General features: G+C 49.9%; 2 protein-coding genes across 5 annotated transcripts in view; one reads left to right on the top strand and one right to left on the bottom strand.

The window, feature by feature from the left end:
• Window positions 1-26,009, bottom strand: part of LOC103316931 (testis-expressed protein 47-like) — a 154,554-nt gene that overhangs the window by 18,315 nt on the left and 110,230 nt on the right. The window lies entirely within an intron of this gene.
• Window positions 16,292-26,009, top strand: part of LOC100117265 (nephrin) — a 117,863-nt gene continuing 108,145 nt past the window's right edge. For all 4 annotated transcript variants that reach the window (XM_031928784.1, XM_031928783.1, XM_031928782.1 and 1 more), the window contains exon 1: window positions 16,292-17,025. In XM_031928784.1, the coding sequence (XP_031784644.1) occupies window positions 16,890-17,025 (136 nt within the window). In that variant the 5' untranslated portion in view covers window positions 16,292-16,889. The remainder of the gene's footprint in view (window positions 17,026-26,009) is intronic.

Raw genomic sequence — 26,009 nt, 5'->3', positions numbered from 1 at the left:
TTTACCCCAACTCGGAGGCGACGAGAGCCGGACCCGAGCAGAATTCTATGGCGCGTAGTAGTCCTTCGCTCCGGCGAAAGGGAAACACTTGAAAATAATCCACGTGTAATCCTGATTTATTTTTCTGTAATCTCATCGTATAATGTAGTCGGTGGTGTGTTTAAAACCGAAGAGACTGGTTATTCGATCGCGCAAGATGGGAAGGTCGGGACAAGAACAAGAATATTCACGAGTCCCGTGTAGTTCCAAAGGGTCGGCATCGCGATCACGAAGCGAAGATGTATTTCTGGGCTGTTTGCCAGAGTGCTCTTCATTATAGATGCCATTTATGCTTTGTAATCGTCCTTCTTTTAATCCGATATAAAAGCTCGCGGCCGCTTGCTTTTAATTCTTAATGGCTCGCGGTAGCTGTGCCGAGAGAAAACTTAATAATTATGAAAATCAAATTAAAATGCTATTTCTTAGTTTATTAAATTTCAGAACGTTTATAAATAATTGAAAACTTTTAAATATCTAATTTTCATTTCCAATCCATTGCTTTTCGGTTCCATTATTTTTACAATTTCATTATGTACGAGCCACACGCTTTTATCTCGGACTTTGAAAGCAGAGAAATAAAAAATTCGAATTCTGCGCCGGGGTAATGAAGAACGCGATCCTAAATCGTTTCTCGGAAAGTCGCGATTCTCGGCTGTTAATCATGAGCGATAATAAAAGCGCGATGATCATCCGAATGAGGAAAATGAGAAACGAAACCGCCTTCAATCTTCAACAGCTGCCGCGCGCGAGGAGCGGCGGAAGGCTCAACGAGATAATAAAGCATCAACTCCCGCGCTAAGAGCACATAATTAAAGCTTTTTGCGCGGGGAAAACGGCAAACATTTCACCGCGCGCGCGTCTTCCCCCCCCCCCCCCCCTCCACCGACGTCTCGCCGTCGTAAACCCTCAAAGCCCGAACGCAAATAATTACACTCGGAGCTGGATATACGAGCGAGTATGAAAAAAGAAAAACAACGCTGCGCGCCAGCTTAGCTCGCTCGAAAGTGATTCGCGCGCGAGAGGGCTCGTCGAGTCCTCATAAAGCTCTGCGCAACTTGGCCGTATATTATATAAAAGCAGCGTGTAAATATAATAACGATCCGAGTTTGAAACTCTTGCGGCCTCTCTCTCCCGCATGCTCTAGAGGTCGTCTAACGAGTTTCGCAGTCGTCCGACGCGGGGATCGACGGACGCGCGGAAAACGCGAGAGGGAACAATGCGATTGTGCGAAGATTACGATCGCGACTAAAAGGCGTCGTCGCGCGAGCTTACGCTCGAGGTACGGGCTTTGCCGAAGAGAGAAAGAGAAGGCTCGGAGATAAAGGATGCAAATCCAGCGAAGCACGTACACACGACGCGCGAAATCCCGGCGCTGCGGTCTGCGGCCGATGGAAATCGAAAAAGGAGAGAGAAATAGAGATAGATCGGGGCATTGTCGGAGACATCGAGCATAAAGTGGAATTACTTCGTCGATCGAGATTACACGCCGGCAGCACTATACTCCCCTCTCTCCCTCTCACTGCCCGCGCAGTCCCTTTGACTCGACAACTCTTCGCTCAGGCATTTCCTTTGATATGCTAGCGCGCTGGCCGAAATCGCGGAAACAGACGAGTTCCGCCTCACTGTGCTGCGTTCCGCGCGCCTCGCTGTTTCTCCCTCACGCTCTATCCCGTTGCACTGCGCGCGCTATCTATCTCTAGCTTTCTCTGTCGGCGAATCGAAGAGGGACTGAGAGAGAGAGAGAGAGAGAGAGAGAGAGAGAGAGAGAGAGAGAGAGAGAGAGAGAGAGAGAGAGAGAGAGGATTTGCACGAACAAACGCAGCTGCGCCGCGCTGTATAAACAAAATTCGATAAGCTCCGAATGGGCTGCTACCGAACGACTGTTGCCGTTTATACTGCGCTCGTGCGACACACACCCACACACACGCGCGCGCGCGAGCGTTACCGGCGAAAAATGATTTTCATCGGGCTTTTCGCAGCTGGCTTTTTTTATCGCGAGCTGCAGCTGCGCTTTCTCCGGCTGATCGAGGGCTTTTTCGCTAACTGATGGCCCGGGAGAGAGAGAGAGAGAGAGAGAGAGAGAGAGAGAGAGAGAGAGAGAGAGAGAGAGAGAGAGAGAGAGAGAGAGAGAGCGGGAGCGCGCGATTAAGCCTGTTAATGAAGCGAATTCTTCGCTGTGGCGCAGCGTTCTCGAGCTGCCGCGGCTGCGGTGAATCGATAGGAGAGAAAGAAGCACGAGAGCCCCGGGGCTGGAGAGGAGGGGATACGTGGCGCAAGATTTTTCTCGTGCCGGTGCGGACTTTCCCGAGCGAATCGAAGCCGGTAATTTTACCGGAAATTTGGATTAATGCTAATGCCCTCTCCCCCGGCGGCGAGCGACCTACATTCCAACCGGTCCTCTTCCCTTTATTTCTGTCTCCGGACGAATTGTTGGGCTATATCGAGGCGTAGTCGTCGTCGTTGTCCTGCATTACTTGGTCGCATTTCCATACTCTCGCTCGTCTCGCGCACGGATGAGCCGAGAGCATCGGGCCTACTACTTGTGAGGAAGTGCTCTCCTTGTGTACTACCTGCTAAAAATCTGATTAACGCGACTTAGTTACTGCATTATGACGCCCCTTGAATGCAGCTCTCCTCTCTGACTCTCTCGCTCGCTCTCCCGTTGACTGAGCTGACTTGACGAGAGTCGATTCCCTATTCAGGCGCTTTGATCTCTCGCTCTGTGCTCTACTCTGCTCTAACAAGAGCCCCGATTTAATAGAAATAATTAACCTACTCTATAGCGAGCCGTATAATCAGATTACACTTTAGCCTTAAAACAACAAAGCGAGACGGCTCGCCCTGTCCGACCGGACTCGGATCACTACTACTGAATAATACAGATACATCTCTCTGTCTCTCGTGATGGAACTGTACATTGACGTAAAGATCGGTTTCCCACAACAACCACGCGGCTTGTGTTCGCTAACCAACTGCCCCGAGAACTAGTGAAGAATACAGCCCTTTCCACGTATAAACAGCGCGCGGATCAATAGCAGCGACTTTATCGCCGCGCGCGCTGAATAATGAAAGATGAGCCTGAGTTGTATACACCACACCGGCGGAAATTTGCTATACACGGCCGACAATGCGGAAGAAAACGGCTCTTCATCGAGCCGCCCTATTGTAGATCGTCGTTTTTCCGCCCCGTCATGCCGAACCCGGGACTGCGAGAAATAAAGCGTCGATTCACACCTTCGGTTCAAAGAACGCGGCAGTTCATTATACAGCGAGCGGCATTATTCAATTTCTCGACTCGACGCGTCTTGGAAATGAGAAGCAACGAGGAAAAGAGTCGTCGTTTCGCGAGACTGACTGATTAATTAAAGCGATTAGACGTTTGCTCGGGCGTCGCCTTTCTCGGGGATTGATTTCAATTAAAATTAATTAAACTCTTCGGTACACACACTCGTCGCACAAGGGCGTCATAGTTTCTTGCCGCGCTCGCGCGCGCATGTATGCGCCTAGACGTCTTAATTGCCAAGCCGGAATCGGATAAGGAAGCCGGGCTGACGGCAGCTGCAACCGAGACAGATGCGCAACAAGCTGGCTGAATTATGGCGGCGTCGCTGGCGCTTACGTGCGCAGCCAGCGAGCGACGCGACGACTCAAAGAATTACGATGACTAAATGAGACTTCGAGAAACCGTACAGCTGCGGAGCATGAACGGGCCGGAATATCGCTGCTAGGGGAACATTTCCCGAATGTCATTACGGAGCTCGAGATAGTGTGCGGCATTTCCACGAGTGGCGCGGGAGCTACATCAGACTAAGTGACTGCGCGGTGCAACATCAAGCTGTCATCAAGTTGCTCTTCGCTGGTATTATATGCGGAGATGGAGAGCCAGGGAATTGTTCAGCCGCGCGCGCGCGCACGTCTTCAAACGCTCGTTTGGCGCGATACATCGAGGAGGAATGACGCTTCCGATTCGACGTTGTCTTACACGCAAAACCACGACACTGGCTCCATATAACAGCGTCAGAGAAAAATCAGTTTAGCTATACCCTCGCGGAGAAAAGTACATCAACGATCCCCAGGCGCGGACTCACACTCGGAATTGAATTTTTACACCGCCATATTCTTCAATCCTTTGTCGCGCAGCATCGAGGACAATCCGCGAACGAGACTCGGAGACACGCAGGCGTATAACGCCGCGCACCTGTAACGATGCCTGATACGAGATCGTTAAAGCCGCTCTATACTGCAGTCGTACTCGTCGCGTGGCTTTATAGCACCGCAGAGGGCGTCGCGTTTCTCGCGCGATCTGAAGTTGGCCCGCCACCGTGTATTAACGAGTTCCGCGCGACACGCGTACAATATTCCGGAGCGAGGACAGGGAGAATGATCGGTGTGCTCGGAAGATAGGATCGAGAGGAGCTGCGGCAAGTGCCGAGGAGAGAGAGAAAGCGCAGTAGCAGCCGACTAAACGCCGCCGATTCTTGCGTGCGGCAGGCAGGTATGTATATAGCATGGCGTGTGGCCTCGCCGTTAAAAGGGAAACGAGCGGATGCTCGCGATCCGAGAGCCTTCAGCACTCGTCGCTCTACACATTCCCCCCTTCATGTCTCCCCGCGTTAAATTAATTGAGTGCAGCGCGAGTAAGGACGACGTTACTGCTGCTGCTGATTTCCATTATTGCTTTGCTTACCTTCTTTCTGCACTCGCGCGCTCGCGCGCGCGAGAGAGAGAGAGAGGGAGAGAGAGCAAGCCTCTCCCCCTCGTAATGGCGTCGGCGTTTCTCTCCCTAGCACCGAGCGAACGCGCGCTTTTATTTTGCATCGATGAAAGCTTAACGCCTCGTTTGAATTTCAAATTCCGGCGGACTTTTATTGCCCCCTCGTGCGACGGCAGCTGCTGCTGCGCTGCTGCTTTTCAATATGACCTGCGGGGGATGACGGTGCCGGTGACCCGCAGACGATATGCGTCGGCCGCCGGGGGGCTTTGTACGCGAGTAATGGCGCTAAGAGGAGTAACGATCATTGTTAATTGAAAGAGTTTTGATTTACAGAACCTTAGCAGACTTTTTCGTAAGAGCTGCGTACACTGATCAACGGCTGCTTTATATGCTGACAATCGTTCGCCGAACGAGCCCTTAACTTCTTGATGAAAATTTCAACTATTAAAGCAGAACGGTGCTCGCGTGTGCCGCGGCGGCCCGATCAAAGGGCTATTTTGCGCGCGCGCCCGCCAACGCGCTCGGAAACTCCAATTAACGATCGCCGACAGAGCGAGAGTTGCGCGCACCAGCGCCGAACTGAACTACACTCGACAAACAAAGGGATAAGCGTCCTCGTCCATTGCTGCACAATTCGCTCTCGAGATTCTAAATAATCCGCTCGCGCGTTATACACACACAATTCGCGCTGCTGATACAGCCTCTCGCCCTTCCGCCGATGACTGTACGGCGGAAGTTCTCGGCGAAGAGAGAGAGAGAGAGAGAGAGAGAGAGAGAGATGCGGGTACACACACACTATTCCGAGAGGCAAGAACAGCAGCTTGGCGCGGAGTTGCCGGAGACTGCAGTCATCATCATCGGATAATTTTCTCAATCCGCTCGGATTGCTCGTGCGCGCGGAGGGAACGTCCACCCACGACGTCGTATATCGACGTGGGAGAACGTAGTATTGAGTTCTGGATATAGAGAAACGCTCCTATGAGCTTCGACGGGATTATCCTTTTGAAAGCGATCGAGAAGGATTTCTCCGGGAGGTGAGTATATATAGAGAGCCGTACATACGATGGGCAACAGTGCTCCGAGATTACCTAGCACCCCGGCCATGGATGACAACGAGCGCTTCTCTCTCGTGCTCTAGCTCCCTATTTCTTCGGTCTTATTCTTATACTCCTCTCGTTTCGAGCGGAAAATAAGGACGCTCCTGCGGTTATCAGATGACCGGAGCCAGCTTGCGGCTCTGCACTTAAATTATATTCGATTTCTTTCCTTCCCTATTTCTAGCGCGCTTCGTGCTCCAGCTGCAGTGTCGTTTTTTTCTTATTTTACAACGCGCTTCCCACCGTATTTTATCAGACCGAAGGGTTGCTTCATTTGCGAAACGCTGCGGAATAACGCGTAACAGCCGCGAGTGTCAGGCTTCCGCACTAATTATATTAATAACGGCGCGCATTAAATTTAATGCCTGGGAAACCTCGCGAGCTTGCACAAAGCCCGAAATTTTCATTAGCGGGAATCATCCGCGCATCGAGCCGAAGTTGAATCGAAACGAGTTAATTAGTCGTAATTGATCATTCCGCTACGTCGGCGGAATAAAATTAACGTCGAAAAATGATCGAGTGTACGCACCGCCGCCACCGGGAGCATCAAGCTTAGCCACGACAATGTTACTCCCTCAACTCGAAAACAGAGACGAGATACACGTATAGGAAATAGCGACTGCGGCTGTTCCCCGGCCGCAGTGGCAACTAAGTTGTCCGTCCCAATCGAACGCATTCGATCGAATCAATCAAGCGCAGCCCGACAATCGGACGACTACTAGCCAGCGGCGTCACCTTCTACAAGAAGCATCGACACCGTCAGGCTCTCCGTCTCTTCGCGCACTGACGCGCCCCCGGAATCCAGTGTACGGTGAGGCCGACTATAAATCCCGAGACTCGAGACAGGCCGCAGTAGCAGTAGCAGCGGCCTTTAGCAAAAACTCTCGCGCAGTAGCAGCAACAACGACGACGGTAAAACCGGAGAGTTTCGTGTTGATGCCTCGCGGAAGACAGTGGAGGAGAGAAAAGAGGCCACCGCTGCTATCGCAGAAGGACGGAAAATACAGAGGCTTGATCCAGTCTCTCAAACGACTCTCTGTCTGCCTCCCGATTCCTTTGTCTGGCCAAGCACCGACGCGAGAGTGCAGACGTTCTTGGCTGCGACGTTCGCGACTCTACTTCCTCTCTTGCTTGCGCGCGAGCCGCAGAAGAGAAAACAAGCAGTGTTTCCTCTCTCGCTGTGCGCCGTCGGGGAGGGGGATGAAATAGCGCCGATAATTGCCAGCCAGGTTTTTCCTCGCGAGAGCGAGAGGGGAAAAGTGGGGGTGGGGAGGAAAACAATTAGCGCTAATTATCGCGGCGACGCGGAGTAACATCTAATTAGGAGCAATTTCTCTCATCCGCCTGTGTACCACTGCTGTTTCTTCATCCGAGCTCGACCTCTCACTTGCCTATTCTCATCGTCCCCGTTTTATACCGTCCCTTTTGCTTTTTTCTGTCTCTCCTTCTCTCTCCTTATCTTACTCTCGCTGTCGATGCGGCACGCGCGTGTGCGATGACTTATCGCAGGCCGATTGCCTCGATATATGTACGCTATCCGGGCCAAGGGCGATTTATCGCCCGACGAATTGTTTCGAAGTTTTTTGCGAAGGCGCGAGATAGCCGGCGCACGAGATTTTGGCAATGCTCGAAATTAATACTTCGGGGGGATAATATACGGGGGCTTTCTAATTCGATTTCGTAGTTCCCCCGACTCGGCGGAATGTCCGGTCCAATTTCTCGGCGGTTATGTATCTATAATATACATGCATGGTCGCCGAAAAACGGATTACGAAACGAATACAGCCGCGAGCGATAAAAGGCAGCGTCGACGGGCGTTTTAATTAATAAATCGCTTCGGCGAGAGTCAGTGATGATAATTTTACTTTAGCAAGCACAGCCGCACCAAAGCCGCTTTGACAAAAGCAGCCGAGAGCTTGCACCTACGCACTCGAAATTCGCGTCGCGCGCGCGAATTATTCAAATTCAAACAGTGCGTATTAAGTGATTATACTCGAGTGGTAAACGCGCACGTTTGTGTGTATATATAGGTACTTTGCGACGATCGATTATGTGGTGACGTTATTCCCCGCCTCTCGAAATAATAATCGCAGTAGCGCTCGGGCCCCCGATGATGATTGCGTACAAAATTATGAAAACGACTCGCTGAATCGTGGCCGCGCATTAGCCGGAGGACATTACATCGCGCGCGCGCAAACTGTCATTCCGCGAGCCGCTCGTTGCCCTCGCGCGTCTCTCCGACTCATATTATAATGTTTATCGAAACTGCGCGTCCGCAATTTTCAGCAAAATTAATCACGTAATTGACGGTCCCGGCTCGTAGAGCAAGCTCCAACGCATCGTTATCGACACTCCGGCTATGTTTATTCATTAGCATATAAGCTCTCACTCTCGTTATGACGAAGAAAAAAACTCGACATTGTTATATCTCCCTGTCGGTTTACGGAAAAGCCAATATCCCGACATAATGCACGTCGAACTAACTGACGTGCGCGCGTACGTATACGTAAGCGAGCGCGCAATCGAACAGGTGCCGTGATCTCGGGCCAATTATAATACAGCGTAAAAAATGGCCTGCAGACAAAAAGCATTAGCTAAAAAGCCGGGGAGAGAGCTATCTTTATCGAGCGCGCGCTGCTCGTGTCAAAGGCAAATAGAGAAACGGCTCCCGACGTCGCTTTATGCCGCTGAATTCCGTCCGACATGGCATCGGCACAGTAGCGCGTATACGTGCGCATATACCTATACGCACACACACACACACCTCCCCCGCCATCGCCGCCAGAAGGGATTTCTTATATATACATAGACGAGAGCGCGAGCGAGAGAAGAACTGCTGCAGCGCAGCTCGTGGCATTCAGCCGAAAACTCGATAAAGCGCTTCAGCCGCCTTGTCTCCGTCTGCCTGCCCCTCTCGTTTTTCTCCTCCCAGCCCGCACCCGCAGCTGTGCCGCGTGCAGCGCATGTATATGTACACACGCACACACACAGGCACACATCCATCTGGGCGCGCGAAAAAAGCTTCATTCGCGGCACGTCATCCTCTTCCGAGATCTATCGGATATACGTCGCTTCGGCGCGTCAACCGGCGCCCAAGTTACACACTGCCGCCGCTCGACTGCAGGCTGATGTGCACAGAAGCCCCGACCGCGCAGAGCCTGATGTAGCTTAGCATATACAACGCCGGCAGTTTCGACGACTGACGTTCTTCCCTACCTTTCTCTCGCTCGGGCTCGTTTGCGTCAATTTTCCTCCGGCTCCTATAACTCCCGGCGGGGTGCTGCTGCTCGAGAAGCCCCCCAACTCTTTCATCACGCTCGCGCGCGCACCCTCCCCGCGATTTTTCCGCGCTCGCGCGCTCGTTTATGCCGCTCCTTCGATTCCTCCAGCTAGACAGGCATCTCCTCGCCTATCAATTAATATTTTTCTCCGCAGAGCTGCACCGCGCTAACGTCTGTATGTACAGCCTTTTGCCTATACACCGGAAAGCTCGATCGTTATATCCATACACAGCGCACGCGGAGAAAGAGAGAGAGAGAGAGTTACCTCTTTGGGGATGTGGCGAGAAACGAGCGGCGCACGCGTGATCGATGCTTTCATACATAAATGCATGAAGCCGCCACCGCTGCCGTCGACGACTTTAAAGGCCGATATTCCCTCCGTTTACCTCGAGCGCGAGCAACAAAATTTCACCGCTGCCGCTTTTCACCGGATACCGTGGTAGCTTAGGCGAACCCTGCGCTACACCCGCGCAGAGAAAAAGCGCACCGAGGACACAGGTCGTTGAGCAGCGCTGCAGCCGAGAGAGAGAGAGAGAGAGAGAGAGAGAGAGAGAGAGAGAGAGAGAGAGAGAGAGAGAGAGAGAGAGAGAGAGGCGCAAACTGCCTCGAGCTTTTCACCGAAAATTTATATCTTTTGGCCGGTCGAATGGCCTTTTGCTACTTTTTCAAGCGGCCGCGCACCGTTCGATTTTCAAATCGAGAGCTATAATTTCGATGATTTCGTTCGTCATTTATTTCGTCGAGGAATTTTGATTTAAAATTTTGAATTTGGTATAAATTAGCAGAGAGCCGTGCGAGTGTAATTTTCGTATATTAATTCTCACAATGTATAGCTCTCTGCTCGACTGGCTGTGCGCAACAAGCCAAAAAATTTCGCAGTTAAAATAAATGAAGCTGATAATTTAAAATAAAAGCAAATTCTAGCGAAAATGTGTTCGGTTCAATCTCGCAGCGCACGGAATTTGAACTCGTCCAGTGAAAAAATATCGACGTTAGCGAATGTTTCGTGTTTGTCTCCCGTCAAAATACTGCGTGTATCGAGGATATTCAATATACGAAATGCACAGATACTCGGTCTATTTGCCATTCCCCTTAGTCGAACATTGGGGTAGAGCGAAGTGCATTTTTCTGCAGCGCAGCTGAGTTGATCGCAATGTTGAACGGAACCGACTAACGAGTCGCCGGACTTTCTGATACACGTATACACGCGCTACATACATACGAGCGCAAGTTGGTCTCTAACGGACTTTTATTGAAATAAATCGAACAAAATTTTTTTCCTCCGCTCTGCTCTGCTCGCACTTGTTTGCTTTGCCCAGATTTTCAAACAAATTTTTGCCTCTTTTCAATTTCGTACAGTTATCCGCTGCACTGTGACAATCTATTTCGCAAATACTTTTTTTTTTCTGCTATACCTATTTAACTCAAAAGTAAATAGTCGTTTGACTAATACAATTGACGACCGCGTAACTTGGCGCAACTTAAAATTCGACATGCTTCACGGATGAATGCAGCTCTTCATGAGTGTTTGCGTAAATTGAATTAGGTTTTACTAATCTACTTAAATTCTGAAGTACGCCGATATGCACATTTTATTGCAAACTTTATACCCATACGGTATGATGTGGATATTGATCCGCTGTATTTTTCGTACGAATCTTTTACTTTATCTTACGCGTAGGGGGTTGTTTTAAAAATGTTAAACAAATGCGTGCACATCCGATTAAAATTTTACACCCGCGATTTACATTACAATACCCGACGTTATTATTTAAGTATTTTTTACCGCTGCGAGGAAAAATTAAAGACGATTTTTCAAACCTCCTCCCCGTTCATCCCTCTTCATCGCGCTTGTTTTGCTGCATTTCATTCATAATACCCGCGTAAAATTCAGAATGTTTTCGAAAGCAAGCAACGCCAGCAGCAGTGACGGCGAAGGAGGCGCAAAAAAGCCGAGCGCAGTTAACGTTTTAGTATCCAGCAGGAGGAGCGCAGCAAAAAGTTGCGAAGCTTCGGGTCTAAAACTTTCTTACGAGCAGATTAACATCTGTTAATTAAAACGCGCAAACAAAATAAAAAGCGGAGAAAACTGCCTTTAATGGCAAAAGCCATTAATCAAACTTTTATTGCCGCGCGCTGCGCTGCAGAGCCACGAGTGATACGCTACGAGAGAAAGCTCGCGCGCTAAAGAAAGGAGGACGCATCTAGAAGTATCCATATATCAAGAGTAGATATACATCAAGAGCCTGAAAGGAGCGAGGAATGTTTATAAAAGAGCCGTGCGCTTCCCTTTTCTTCGGTTTCCGCGTTTACGCGAAATTTTCGCAAAGCCGTTACGCGTCAGGCGAGCCTATGACTAACAATAAGATATTATATTACTTCTCGCTCTATACGGCAGCCATTCCGCGCGACGTTCCGACTTTTTTCCCGTCCATCCGTCCCTCTGATGCTTCGGAGAATCGTAAAAAAGGGAGGCAAACTGAAAAACAGCGGAGAAAGAAAATTCCGTGACGGGCATACCGTCAGCCGCACTTCATCTTTTGATTTCCACCTGCGAGGCTGTTTATTTCCCTTTAACTCCCTCTCGCCGTACGAGTATGTCGCCTTTCTTCGCAGCGAGAAAGGAATTTTTCGCGACTGTCCGACGTCAACGACGACGACGACTGCAGGGAATAAAGGAAACGCCGACAGTGCTGCACAGAAGAAGAATGCCTGCCGCCGGCCGCCGCTGTAAAAGCTTCGTCGAAATGATAGCGCTCGCGTAAAGGGAGCAAGAGCGCGACGAGATCTGACGTATATCGCGGTCATTAAGGCAGTTAAAGGTGGACGCGAGATATAGAACAGCCTTATACAGCGGCGTATATACGGAGCTTACCTCGGAGGATACTGCGGTCTTTTATATATATATATATATATATATATATATATATATATATATATATATATATATATAGCACGGAGTTTTACGGTCCCGCCGAGAGAACGAGTAGATCTTGGCCGAGCTGTTGTCGCTTAGAAAGCAATTACGCCATCCACTGTATTATTTATATATATGTAGGGAGAGAGAGAGAGAGAGAGAGAGAGAGAGAGAGAGAGAGAGAGAGAGAGAGAGAGAGAGCTGATGAAACAAAGATGTTAACGTAGTTGCACTCTGGGGTCTTATTGAGACATTCGCTGTCCTCTTCGTTGACAAGGATGTAATACACGAAGTATATACGCGTTTACCGACACTGCTAAACATGATTTTCGAAATTCCGACTGAGCCTCGCATTGGAAACGCGCGTATTACAATTTTGAGTTTCGAAGTTGCTCACAATCATGTAATCCCAGCTCTGACGCTGCCATTGACTAGAGACTTTGAGTAAAGTATGCATTGTTATGGCTTTGCACGAAACATTGTGGAAACAGAATAGAGTGCGTTAGAGTGGCTGCTCTGCAAGCTTCGACCCGAAAGCGATTATCACGAGCAAGTGTACATGCGCGCGTAAGCGGACTTTCGCCCTTGGATATATTCGTTGCGTCCGTGCAGCGGACAACGGAAATTCAAAATTAATCGTTACCATCGCTAGAAACTCGGGCGCGCTTCAGTATGGTTTTAAAATTTCGAATGAAAAACAAAGAAGCTGTAATGTCTCTCTCTCTCTCTCTCTCTCTCTCTCTCTCTCTCTCTCTCTCTCTCTCTCTCTCTCTCTCTCTCTCTCTCTCTCTCTCTCTCTCTCTCTCTCTCTCTCTCTCTCTCTCTCTCTCTCTCTCTCTCTCTCTCTCTCTCTCTCTCAACAGCGGAGTAAAATTTTAGCTGTAATATAACAGAGTATCTTTGATGTAAATCACGCTTTGTAACGTTGTTAGCCCGAACGCACTTTGATGAAAGCACGACTCGTCGGCGACAACAAAGAGAAAGAGCAGAGGAGGGGAAAAGCGAACGACAGAGCATAAAGCAGCGCCGCGGCGATGGTTAGTTTGCATTGCGGTTTATCCGAGCCGCTCGCAGCACAGTTCATTATCGAGTCGTTATCGCGCACGTAAAAAGCGTCGTTGGAACTTTCCGCTCGCATCTGTATACACCACTGGCGCGCAAACCGATCAAGATGTCCGCGTGCGGCGGTGGCGAGTCCGGGTTTGCGAATTATCGACCCGGGCCCATAAATACGGCAGTGAAATTAACAATGGGAACGCGCGCGGCTGGCCGCGACACACTGCGCCGCCGCGGAGCAAACAAGTACTCAAGAGATTCATAGACCTATTAATGACCAATAACACGGACATAACCCGCGAGGGAGGACCGTAAAGCTCCTTCATACCGTGCGCTGCTGCAGCCAGTCATCGCAGACTGTCGTCGTCGTCGGCGTGCGTGCATTTCTCTCACGGATGCGCTCTCGGACATTATCGCCGGCTGCTTCGGAAGTAGCGAGTGCGCGCGCGGCTCTCGACGAGCGAGACCAGCCACAGCGGTGCCCCGTCTATGTACGTATATGCAGTTCGGGAGAACCGAGAGTGGAAGACCGTAGGATTTCACTGGACTCGAACCGTTACAGATCAGTCGCCATCGGTGGGTTTACCAAAGCGTCGACGCAACGTATAGCTGCTTTAATCGGCCTCGCCCTCAAACCGTTCGATACGTACGCATCATTTGATTCTCGGCAATGGCTAAGCACACAAACACCCGCGCAACCGACTGAGAATGTACTTATTGAAGCAGCCCATCGTCTGGCCGCAAAGGGACGTATCAACAGAGACGCCTCTTTCAATTGATTTCCAAGCACTGGCATTAGAGCGTTTTGTATTGAGCGATAAAAGGGAGAGATTTTGCGATGACTATCACGCGATTGGATAACGGATTTCTTGGCGGGAAATGCCAGAATAGAATTTAGCCCTATAATATAATAGATGAATAATTAAGTTACGTATCGGACAAGGATCGAACGCTGCGATGGATCTTGCGCTTTGTATTTTCAGCTTTGTCATTAAAAATTCAACAATATTGTAAACGAAGAACAAACTAAATTCAGCGGCATTCTCTTCTTGCTCGAGAGGAGCACCATAGCAATGCTCTTTCGAAATATTTTTCACGTTGCTAGCGAGAGAGTGTGAGAGAGAGAGAGAGAGAGCAAGAGAATATAAGAGCTAACATTAATTCTAGTCTTTTTCCGAGAGTCGCGCGTTTAGCGCTCCACGGTTCTGGACTTCTGGGTCGCGTAAAATTCGCCTCCTGATTGGTGCTGCTCGCTGATTAGCCCCATTGTTTATTCCAGACGACAGCGGGATGCTGCAGCATCCAAGTGACAACCGCAGCCGCGAGAGGCGACGGACGCGCTTTTAAAGTGCGCGCTTCGCCACTGCGGCGGCGTATCCTTAAAAGCAACAGCTTTCTCTCTTGCGTATAAATTCGGTTAGGTACGTGCCGCGCTCGCTCGCCCAGGCAACGAGGCAGTCGCTCTCATAGCTATAAGCGGTATCGCACTAGGACCATTAATAAACCAAGGCAAATAACTAGCAGACAGGCCTCCACTTTTCCCCCCACAGATTTTCCCACACTCGGGCCAGTCAGCCTTTCTTCGGCTTCCACAAGTTTTCTCGCTTTCTCTCCCCGGGCTGCAGTATTTGCTCCCTCTAATTTCGCGAAACTCTCGAACTCTCCGCGGCAGTGTGTGTGTGTTGCGTGCGCGCTTAAGGTCGCCCCCGAAAATGGGAAGGAGGCTCGAGGGAGGCCTGCGGTAATAACAATGCCGAATTTATTGTTCATTTCTCTTGATTATGCTCGCGCGAAGTCGGCGCGCTCAGGTATACGTGCGCGCAGTTGTTGCGGCCATAAATATTGCGGCCAATCGCTCGATTCAAGAGGGACTCGCGCCGTGCTCGGGGCTTCCCTCTTAATAAGAACAATATTTTTTTAATTAAACGAGACAGCTGCTCGTGCGAGCGAGGGCTTGTTATCCTACGATGAGTATGCAGCTTTTCATAATGGATCTGACCTGATAACGGAATTTTCTTTTTTTTCTGCACGAGCAGAGTTACGATTCGTTATGTTTGCTTATACGGGCGAAGCATAATATAGCACGTTGAATGTCATATTCTATGCACTTGGGCTTTATTAAATCCTCCCGTCGACCCGAGATTTGTAGATATTTTTAATGAGTACGCGAGCGACAGCGTATTGTTAGCTATGCTTAGTTAGTAATCATTCAACTTTATTGGGTCGAAATGAGTGATTAAATTTCCTCTCGTAAATGAAGAGATTTGTCTCTCAAGTCAAAGAGTCCAACGACAAAAATTGATCTAATCGAATTAATAAATGCATAGAAAATGAGCGTAAGGTACATAAATAGCACAAGATGATACAAAAAAATTAATTTGAAATAAAAAATCCCGTCCCGAAAAAAAATCCAATTTAAATTTTGTTCAAAGGTTTATCAAGCGAACGTTATTTAAAAAAAATGCAAAAGCTCATATCCATACAGATGTAGTCGCAGAAATGCCTGTAAACCGAATAGGAAATAAGCCATTTCGTGCTAGCTTGATGAAAGTGCGCTGTGAGCTTCCGCCATAATTAATCGCATGCATTTCTCAAAGTACACGCAGAGAACAGAGATCTCTCGACGAATAGCCAGAAAGCCTCGCTTCGGATCGCGATCTAGACGGAGATAAATCTCGTCTCACCCTTGCCGTGTACATCGGAGATACATCTGCATGCTGCGGCGAGCAGCGCGGCTTAGGAAAGAAAAATCCATTGTCATAGCTCTTCGGGCCAAAGTCCACGATCAACGAATAAGCACTGATGCGCGCAAGAAGCGAAATTCCGTTGTCCGACCTTGTTTCCGGGGAAATCATGGAAACAAGGTCACGCGCTTCATCCCCCGTAGCCCGGCGGAGGCACGCGCCATCATCTTGCACACTCGGATTCAGCTTCAGTTCAATCGGTCGGCCCAACACAATGCGGCTGTAGAGCGCGCGGCCGACAGCGTGCTCAAGAAGCACTGGCTATAGTACACGGAACAGCGGCCAGCAGAAGCAGCAGCAGCGTCGCTAGCGCCGTGCAAGCTCTCTCTCCCTCTGCTTCCCGAGCTGCGGCGGTGGCGGCGCTTGGTTCAATACGCATGCGATGTGCGGAGCGGGTGCGCAGCTCGCCGCTCGCGCGCTCCGCTCGCCTCTTTCGATCGACGTGACGACAGTAGTGCTGCCAGCACAGAGAGAGTGAGAGAGCCAGCGCAATCTCGGGACCCCATGGCGGCAGCTCCGCTGCGCTTCTAGCCCCTCTCTCTCCCTCTCTCCCTCGGACGCGCGCTCACCCCGTCGGTTTTTTACTCGCCGTCCGCGCGCGCGGCGATGACCAGTGAACCGGGTCCGGCTCTAAAGGAGCCCTGACGCGCGAACGGCTTTTGTTTACGCGGCGCGGCGTCGGCGAACCGGTGTGCACGAGTCTCGAGAAATATGAGCGCCGAGCGCGCGACACGTGCGAAAAGTACGTAGGCTGCCGCAGGTGTTCGTTGTACGGCGCGTGACATGGCTCGGCCGGGCCGCAGTGGACAAGACAAGACGAGCGCGAGTGCGACATGAAGTGCAGGAAGTAGAGAGAGGCGGCAAGGATTCAGAGTAGGTGGAGAAGGGATACACAGAGAGCGAGAAAGATAGAGAGATAAGTGCGTGCGGAGAATACAAGTGTGGTGTGACATGCGAGACCGGCGGAACTGAGTTGGGTATTATGCAGCAGCAGCACCGCGGCCGCCGCTGGCCGGCCTGACCGGGAAGACAGCGTCGATCATGACCGAGGCCGGTGCTACCAGTGCGTGGCGAAGGAGAGCGCGAGCTTGCGGCCGACGGCGCCGAGGCAGCGGTCGCCTCCTCGTAGCGCCGCTACTCTCCTTCTGGATCATCGGGGCCCTCTGCGTCAAGGACGGTGAGTAGACTGCTGCGCTCGATCCGCATGGAAATCGACTTGCCGGAGCTGGAGGCGCAAGGGGCGGAAAAGTGACTTTCGCAAGCTCAAAGTGATTCCATTTAGCTAAATCTTACTTGAGATTCGACGGCTTCAATCTGCATAGCGTTTGCATAACATCTGCGCGAGCTCGACGCCCGGATGAGCCGCCGCGAGGAATATTCCCGCGGTCCCTCACCTTCTCTCGCTTATACAGCTCGCACTAGCGCGGAGGTGCAAATAAATAGACGAGATGCGGCATGCTCGGCGATTCCACAATTCAGCTAAGGGCAAGAACCGGAGCCGGGGATTTCGCGGGGAAAAAACGAGTCCCGTCCTCGCTAATCGCAGCTTTGGTCGGCGGAATTTAATAAGGTGTTAGGCAGGCCGGATTTCACCCGCCGAATTGTCTCCCCCGCGTGGAAAATATGCGCTTAATCCCCGCCCGAGAGAGAATGCCGGAATTCCGAGGACGTGTCGCGCGCCTAGCGTTCGAAATTAACATAAATATCCGAGGCGCGTCGTATCGTCTGATTAGAACCGCGGTTGTCCTCGTTCGGGATTATTACGCGGAAAATTAGCATAAATATTTCATGCGCCGTGACTATAACGCGCGGCTCTCTTTCTTTATTTATTGCTTTATACACGCAGAGAGGGACGTCGACGACGTCTGGCATCAATATTCGAGTGGCCGCCCGGAATCGTCGCGGACTAATGCACCTGCGCCGCTGATTAAAGCGCGCAGCACTTTTCCGGGGCTATTACACGCACGAGGAGCGGAGCGAGTGCGAGCTGCTGTCCCTCGTGGGGGAGAGGCTGAGAGCAGAGCTGCAAAAAGACGCCGCGCAAAGAGGAGAGTAAAGCGGGGCATAAAGAAGGCCGCGAGAGTCGAGGCGGAAGAAAAGAGAGCGAGAAAGAGCAAAGAGGCGCCAAGCAGTCTGGTTGCGGGGTCGGCGAGTGTAAAGCGGGAAGAGGAACAACGCTCCCACCGGATCCGCGATTCCGTGTTCGGAGGCCAGTTTCGTCCCCGGGGAGTCGTGGGCGGCCTTTTCCAGCGCGTATAGCTATACGCACAGACACACGCGCGCGCATCACCTGGCTCTTCTTCTCGACGACGTTAGCCAGAGACGGCTCGCGCGTGTGGCGGTGAAAAAGAGCAGGTGAGATAGAGCGCGGGAGAGGAAAAAAGCTGCAGCAGAAGCTGCTCGCCCTCGCAGTTTTTCGCCCGAGTGGTAGCTCTCTCTCTCTCTCTCTTTCTCACTCTGCTCCTTCTCTCCCCCGTCTGTCTTAGCGCGCGGCCGCTTTTTCCGCTCTTGATATTCCAGCCCCTAACGAATGGCGATCGTGCAACGATCCGCGAATGCACCTCCATCTGGAAAGCAAGAGAGGAAGAGAGGGAGGGAGGGTGGAAAAATAAACGAGCTGGCTTCCAGGGATGCGTCGGAATTCGTCTCAGGAGAGAACCAAGGCAATACCTCGAGCCAGCGCGGCGTCACGTAGCGGCAACGTCGTTACTCTGTCGCCATTATATTTTTCCACTTGTTACGTTTTTTCCCTCTCTGTCTCTCTCTCTCTCTCTCTCTCTCTCCCTCTGTCTCTCTCTCTCTCTCTCTCTCTCTCTCTCTCTCTCTCTCTCTCTCTCTCTCTCTCTCTCTCCCTCTCTATTTTTATTCCGCGACCGCACGTAGCCTTCCTCTTCGAGGCGCGAGCTTTCCGCTTCCATTACCGCTGCTTGCCCAGCCCAGCCCAGCGCGAGAGAGAGAAAGGGAGTAAACGTCGTCGCGAAGCTTGTTTACGCCGCGCCAAAAACTCGAGTAATGCTTTTTACGATTAGTCCATCGCCGCCGCTGCTGAATTATTCAAGCGCGCGCTCTTTAGTTTCTCGATTTTTGCTCGCTTTGTCCGCCCGCCGGGAGAATTTCAATTTACACGACCGGGGAGGTGTATATCAGCGCCGCGAGGGCGAGTTATCAGCTCGCGTAATTGAGTGAGCTCTTTCTCCCTACTCTCTTTCGTTCTCGCTCTCGGAATATGTAAATATGACGCTGATGCAGCCGTGTACCTCGTTGAATGCCACTGATAACGTCCTTTGATTCCGCTTCCATTCAAAAAGTTGGCCTGGCTTTTTCATGCTATAATGCACTCCTCCCCGCGCGTGTAATGCATTATTGCGCTGAGTGCGCGTACAAACGAAGATAAGTTTGAAATCGAACGCAGGCCGTCGTGCAGCGCGCACTCTCTGCGTTAAACGGATCGATTCGAGCTCGAACAAAAGTTCTTGTAAACAATACCCCCCGTTCGTATAGATACATGTATACGAATCGCGTGCACCGAGCTACAATGCCGAGCTCTCGGCATTTAGTTGTCAAGGTTGGCCGAGTTTAAGTATGGCAAACTAAAAGTACAATAAACAAACTTTTCACAGCGTAGACTGCCGCGCTTTCGAGAAAATATTAACAGGTGTTTTGTTCTCGTCCGACTTGATTGCTCGAAAGCGCTTTCAAAAATTCCACCGACCGCTACAGCGTTCGATTAATTAAAATCACCGACTAACAAGCAGCTAGAAATACTCGGCTTACAAAGGCCCCGAAGTAATTAAAAGCAAGCCTACGTTTTATTGCAATGAATCGGCTAACGTAGCCAAGTCGTTACCTTTTTCGGGGTCACAGCCCTCTGCCGGCAAGGAGATATCTTATTTGGCCGAACTGCATCACGCACTTGACGCTTCGCGCTGCTCTGCAGTGGAGCTGCGGCGCAAAACAAAGTGTAATGGCTTTTTCGATTAAATTTTCTCGGAACACGGCAGCTCTCTCACGGGGACGCGGGGCCGAAATATTAGACAGTGCAGCGCGAGGATGCCAAACTGTTGATTTTCGACTCGAATGACAGCGCAGTGCAAACACCTGACGGCTAGTGCTCAATTTTCATTCGATTTACCCAGCCGGCGCCCCATTAGTAATTTAGGCGTAATAATTGCCGGTCGTTTTCGCAAGTGCCGGGATACGTAACGCGGAGTACTCGATACACTGCGACAGCGTCGAGCGAATGAATTATAAGTGCGCCCGGCTGCCGCTAATAACAGGAGAGCGGAAAAGCGAAACACGTCGAGTGAACTGATGCAGCCCAGGCTCGTCCTGTAATATCTGGTATGAAATTCGCTCGCGTCGTCCCGGGGCGATTGGTTTACGGACGACGTCCTAATAGGCCTGCAAGCTCGGGCAAACGTTTCGTTCTCGTTGTGGCCTACTTTCAGGCTCGACTTAACGAGCAATTTACTTTAAACGGACTTGACGCGATCTAATTGAATCGCTTGTTTGTTGCTGAGTCGCGGGGTGTACAGTGAGGTTGAAAAACATGTGATTCTTATTTGGGAATTGAGGGCAAAGTAACGAACAATCGTGAAACTTGATGAACAAAAACACACGTTTTAACTAAATACTCGACGTTAGACTTGATGGACACGACCCGGAGTTTATGCATAGAATATGGAATTTCTCGAAATGGCTATGTCAATCAGGGAACCGAATAGATTGTCTTAAAAGCCGAAAATTATCGATAGGAAGCACCCGACGTAACGAACAATCGACCTAATTGTTATTAATGCGTACCAAAACTATTCGTCGTTGGAGTCGACAGATAAAATCATGCTATCACATAACCTCATGCAAAATCTCAAGAATGACTCCGAAGTACACTGCAACCAGTATTTAAGAACCCGAAAAACTTATTCGCTATCAAACTGACAGTATACCGTCGATTTTCGTCGTTAATAATGACAGCTATAGCAGACACGAGTCTCTATTCTCGATCGGACAACGAACTAACAAGGGGTTGCTCACCACTCGATCTCGTTCCCGCTTTCTCTCTTTCTCTCTCGCTCCCACCCTCTTTCTCGATCCGATATCGCGCTCTCGTGTATCGACCTACATTTCCGCGGCTAAATATAAGCAGCGTGCGATACAACTTGCGCTTTAAATAGCATCAGCCGCGCAATAAATACGCCGCCGCGCGCGTTAAAGGCGCAATCGTAAAACTATCGCTAAGGCGCCGGCGCACATCCTCTTCGGCTAGAGGCGATGAAAAAAAGAAAGAGCCACTGTCGACAAAAGCTTTGAGATTGTGAAGATCGAGATGCTGTGTGGCCTGGGCGACGAAGGAGAAAGAGGAGCTGCGAAAAAAGTTCAAAGGAAGTCCGAGAGGCCTCACAGAGAGCAAAGTGCGCGCTTCGGACAAAATACTGCCTTGGATGTATAATGCGCGCGGCTTATCGTGGACGCTTAATCCGTCGTCGCTTACACGCTGAGGGAATTCATTAGGGCCTGTGTGTGGCGCGCCAAATTCATACGAATAAAGTCGAATTTCCCTAAAAGAGAAAGAACGATAATACATCACAGAGAGGGAGAGAAAAAATTAAAGACCATCGGCCGCAATAGCTCACGTCTGATCGCTCGCGGGCAAAAGGAAAAGCAGGCCGCAGCAGCGGTGTAGGAGCAGCGGCGAGCGCACGACCTTATCGCATAATCCTCAAGTCACTCCCAGCAGCGACTGTGCACACAGCAGCGGTGGCAGCCGTCCAGATCTTGATGTTTCACCTCGTGCCTCCCGTGTTTCTCCCTCGCGCTGCACGCGAAAGCCACTTAAAATGCGACCAATCGATATGCCGTCGAGCTGCTGCCACCACTTTATCGCGCGCACAGCTACTCTCTCTCTCTCTCTCTCTCTCTCTCTCTCTCTCTCTCTCTCTCTCTCTCTCTCTTGAGAGGGAAAGGAAGAGAGAGGAGCAGCGAGCCGCCCGTGGGGTGACGCTATATAGGCTCTTTTTCCGCGGCATCTCGCCCATTACTGCCGCGATGAAACAACTTCGAGGAACATGTTATTGGGGGGGGGGGGGAGAGGCTGTTGAGCGCGAGCACGACGAGGGGCCGCCGGTGATTACGAGGAATTAACGTGGGAGTTCGCATCTCTCACGCGATGTCTTTGATCTTTTTTTTATCGAGTTCACGAGCACTTTTCGCGAAGACGCGAGAGCTGATGACGCGTTATTGAAACTTAGGTGGGGATATACGGCTACGACTACTTATAGCCGTGGGAATATGTACGCGAAGTCGCTGCTCTATTAGCCCGCGAGCAAAATAAAATTGATCGCGGGCTGCTAACTATAACAGGCTATAACTTTTGTAAATACAATTATGCGACCTATTAGCAAGTCAAACGCGGCAATTCCATTGGGCGGCGGCAACATTCCTGAAATCGATTAAATCCAGTTTCGGATCGTCTGATGTGAATATTGCATGCTGGATGGGAAATGCTTACATAACTGCGTGCATCGGTTAAACAATATCGATTCTTGGGTGAAAAAATGCTTATTGCAGTTCTTGGATTATTCGATATCTGCGATTATGAATTCACATCCAATAATTTAAAATCCGATGGACTTCGCATAGACTGATATTGGATCATCCGTTGGATAACCAGGGTCGTAGATGTTCCAACTTTCTTGCATGAATATGAATATTTTCTATAACCTCAAAAACCTACATAATATCTGTTAAAGTTTCGAATGCTCTTCGACGCTAATTAACAGGCCGCGCGCAGTAAAGCCGAGTGCCGCGGGATTTGCCGGTATGTTAAAATTGCAAAAGTGATATTTCAAAAGCTGATGCTGCAAACTTGTTCCCGCGACGAGATCCGCGCGATATAATAAATATTTATTCGACTATTTCGAGGCTCGCCAGCTTGCAACGCGTACGCGAGCTGGCGCGGCAAAAGAGAGAGAGAGATGGAATTTCCCGGAAAAAGTTTTTTCAACTTTTTCAGATCCGACCTTTTACTTATGCTAAATAGTAACTGCCAACTTTCCCGCAGCCTGAAAACGTTATCGTTGCGTATTCCAACTTGCGCGGAAACTTTAGATTTTATCGTTATTTTTTGAAAAAGTTGCCCGCACGCTCGCTTGCAAAATGCCGGCCATTTCAATAGAGAGAGAGAGAGAGAGGGAGAGAGAGAGAGAGAGAGAGAGAGAGAGAGAGAGAGAGAGCGAGAGAGAAGACGAAAAAAGGCGTAGAAACGCCTCTCCCGCCCGCTTCCGATTCGAGTTGAGCATGACTTATTCAGTCTTATGCCTTCTCTACGCGTCGAGTCGCCACTCTCGAACCTCTTCAATTATTTAGCCCGGCGATGCTTTCTCACGACCGCGTCGACACTTTCTCTAGAACAGTTTCCAGGATTTTTACGGCGCGGGACCGCCCCTCCGTAAACATAAAAGCAGTCGTCGTCATCAGCCCACCACCACCGTGAATGAAACAATCTCTCTTCTTCTCCTCTCCAAAGCTCTGCTCGTCTCCGATGAGGAAAATCAATTCCGAGCGAATCCGCGTTATCTACACCTCCCCACTATGGGCTCGCCTAGAAAGAAGCTATCGAGAAATGTGCGGGGGAGGGGGAGAGGTGAAAGAGCGCTGAGAGGGCCATTATCGAGGGAAAATTTCGGAGGAGGAAAGAGCGGCGAACGAGTGCTGCACTTCACCCACTTCTGGACTGGCGTGAAGGCACGAGAGCTGAGAGAGAGAGAGAGAGAGAGAGAGAGAGAAAGAGAAAGAGAGAGAGAGAGAAAGAAAGAGAGAGAGAGAGAGAAAGAGTATGAAGTGCGCGCGAGGAATTAATTTCAGGCGTAAAGGGACGAGGAGAAGCGATACCGATGAATCTATAATGAATTGTCTTGCGGGACAGTCAACTACTCGACCGCGCTCGTTATACGCTGTGTGCACACCCTGCACCGTGAGAGAGAGAGAGAGAGAGAGAGAGAGAGAGAGAGAGAGAGAGAGAGAGAGAGAGAGACAGACAGACAGACGGACAGAGAGAATGCTCCAGCAGCACGTCAGCGTCCGAACAATGAATTAATGAATTAATTAATCCGACCACTCGGCTCGTGTCAAGGAATAGATAGGCACGTTGTGTAAGCGTGGAGAGAGGATCTATAGCCCCCCCGCGTGCGCTCGTGTGAGCGGAGCGATTTCACTTGTAAATCGAGTACGCGAAATCGATGTTCGCCGGCGTCGACTTGTCGATGGCGAAAAATATACGATCCGCCGCGGCTGCAGCAACGTACTTTGTTATTTCGTTTTACATTTTTCGGCATCCCCGGGAGGAATTCATTAAGCCGGCGAATGAGAAAAATGTGGGGCAGTATTTCAAGGAGATCCGTTCGATACACCGCTGCGCCGCTGCCGGGGTAATTTCGTTCGGCAATTGAGAACGGTCTACACAGCAGCAGCGACGAGTCTCGTTAGGGAATCAGCAAGCAACCGAGGCTGCGCTTTTATTGCCTTGCATAATAATGTTGTTTCAATTATTTTTTGTCAGCGCGTAATCATTATGATTGGATTCTCGATTTTACTGCAGGCGCTGTGCTGCTCTTTCGCGCTCGCGCGAAGCTCGTCCGCATGTAAATTGAATGGCTGTACGCGCTCGCGCTCTCGTGACTTGTATATTGGATGAGAATAATTCGACGTGTGTAATATTTATAAGCGTTATTTCAAACGGGATGTTCGGCGCGCGTAATTAATCGATAACTTATTAAAAATATGGATTTTCTATGAATTACATTTGATTATTAATTATTCGCTGCGTGAATACTTGGAACGGAACGTAACACTCGGCTTGTTAAATTTTACGATGTGATTTCCGCGGAAATTATGGTCAGCCGGTTGCTACGCTTATGTAACGATTATTAATTCCAGCCGGATTGTGAACTTTTGATATTGGGTACAATCAAAAACATCAAAGTATGCGCGCACGGCGTTTGACGGTCGAATTTTACCTATAACACATACACACACACACACACGGGATGATATCACGAGGCGATAAATTATCGAAAAACGTTTCATTCCGATCGCCGATAATGAGCTAATATTGACGCGTTGAGGATTAGCCGGATGTATAATAAATGATCCAAATCTCTACCTCTTTCTCTCTCTATCCGAAGGCTATTAATTGTCCTGTATCGAATGTGACTGTCGAATATTCAAGATGCATTATTTCGAGACATTGTTCTGCATTATTATCTCCGCTATTTTCGGCGTTATCGGCCGATGCAACCCACCGCGTGTACCGGGACGTTGCTCCGATATTCGCTGCTGCTTAATCCCCCGACAGCTATTCCACGGTTTGTTTATTCTAGGAATCGAGCACCGAAATTCATCCCAATTTATTGAAAATACTCGAGAGATAAGAGGCTGCCTGTTTAGTGCATGATTAATCCACGTCGATACTGTGCACAACTAGTCTGCGATTTATCCTTTATCGGCGGTTATTGATTTGTATGAAAAATGCGCTTTATACGAATTGGTCGACGGAAGCTATTCCAGCCGTTAGTTTAATATGCGTTGAAACTTCGTTATAGTTAATTAAACGTATTATTTTTATTCAGTAAAAGCATGAATATTAAATTGCCAATGAGAAGCCCAAATAGCTTGTAATACTTGGAAAATCGACAGCTTGATTTTCGCGGCAGCATTTTTAACCTCGCGCAGGAATACGTATGCCTCGACCGCACAGTTGTTGCTTGGCGGCAGTATTTTAAACTTGTAAAAAGTAAAGCACATTACCGAGCGGGATTACACGTTTGAAAAATAAAATTGACAAATGCGTAGGGGGAGGGGGGAGGTCGACGGCGGCAGAGCAGTGGGGTATTATAGCTGCGACGGCGTACACAGCCAACCAAGACTCCCCCGGTAATGCATCAAAAATAAACGAAGCAATTCATATTTCGCGAGAACGCGCGCGACTGCGGCACAGCAGCGGCTATACTTCCCGCTCTCGGATATTTAAAATCCTTAATGGCTTATTCATAATTCATCCGAGCGCTCGGCTCACAAAGCCGCGCGAATGTCGCAATATAAATTCATGGTCGACTGCGCGCAAAATGCGCTGTAAAGGAAAAACACGCGATCGAAAGGTGCCGT

This window comes from Nasonia vitripennis, chromosome 4 (genome assembly GCF_009193385.2).
Source record: "Nasonia vitripennis strain AsymCx chromosome 4, Nvit_psr_1.1, whole genome shotgun sequence".
NCBI classification, from domain to species: domain Eukaryota; kingdom Metazoa; phylum Arthropoda; class Insecta; order Hymenoptera; family Pteromalidae; genus Nasonia; species Nasonia vitripennis.
This window is presented reverse-complemented; position numbering and strand designations above follow the sequence as displayed.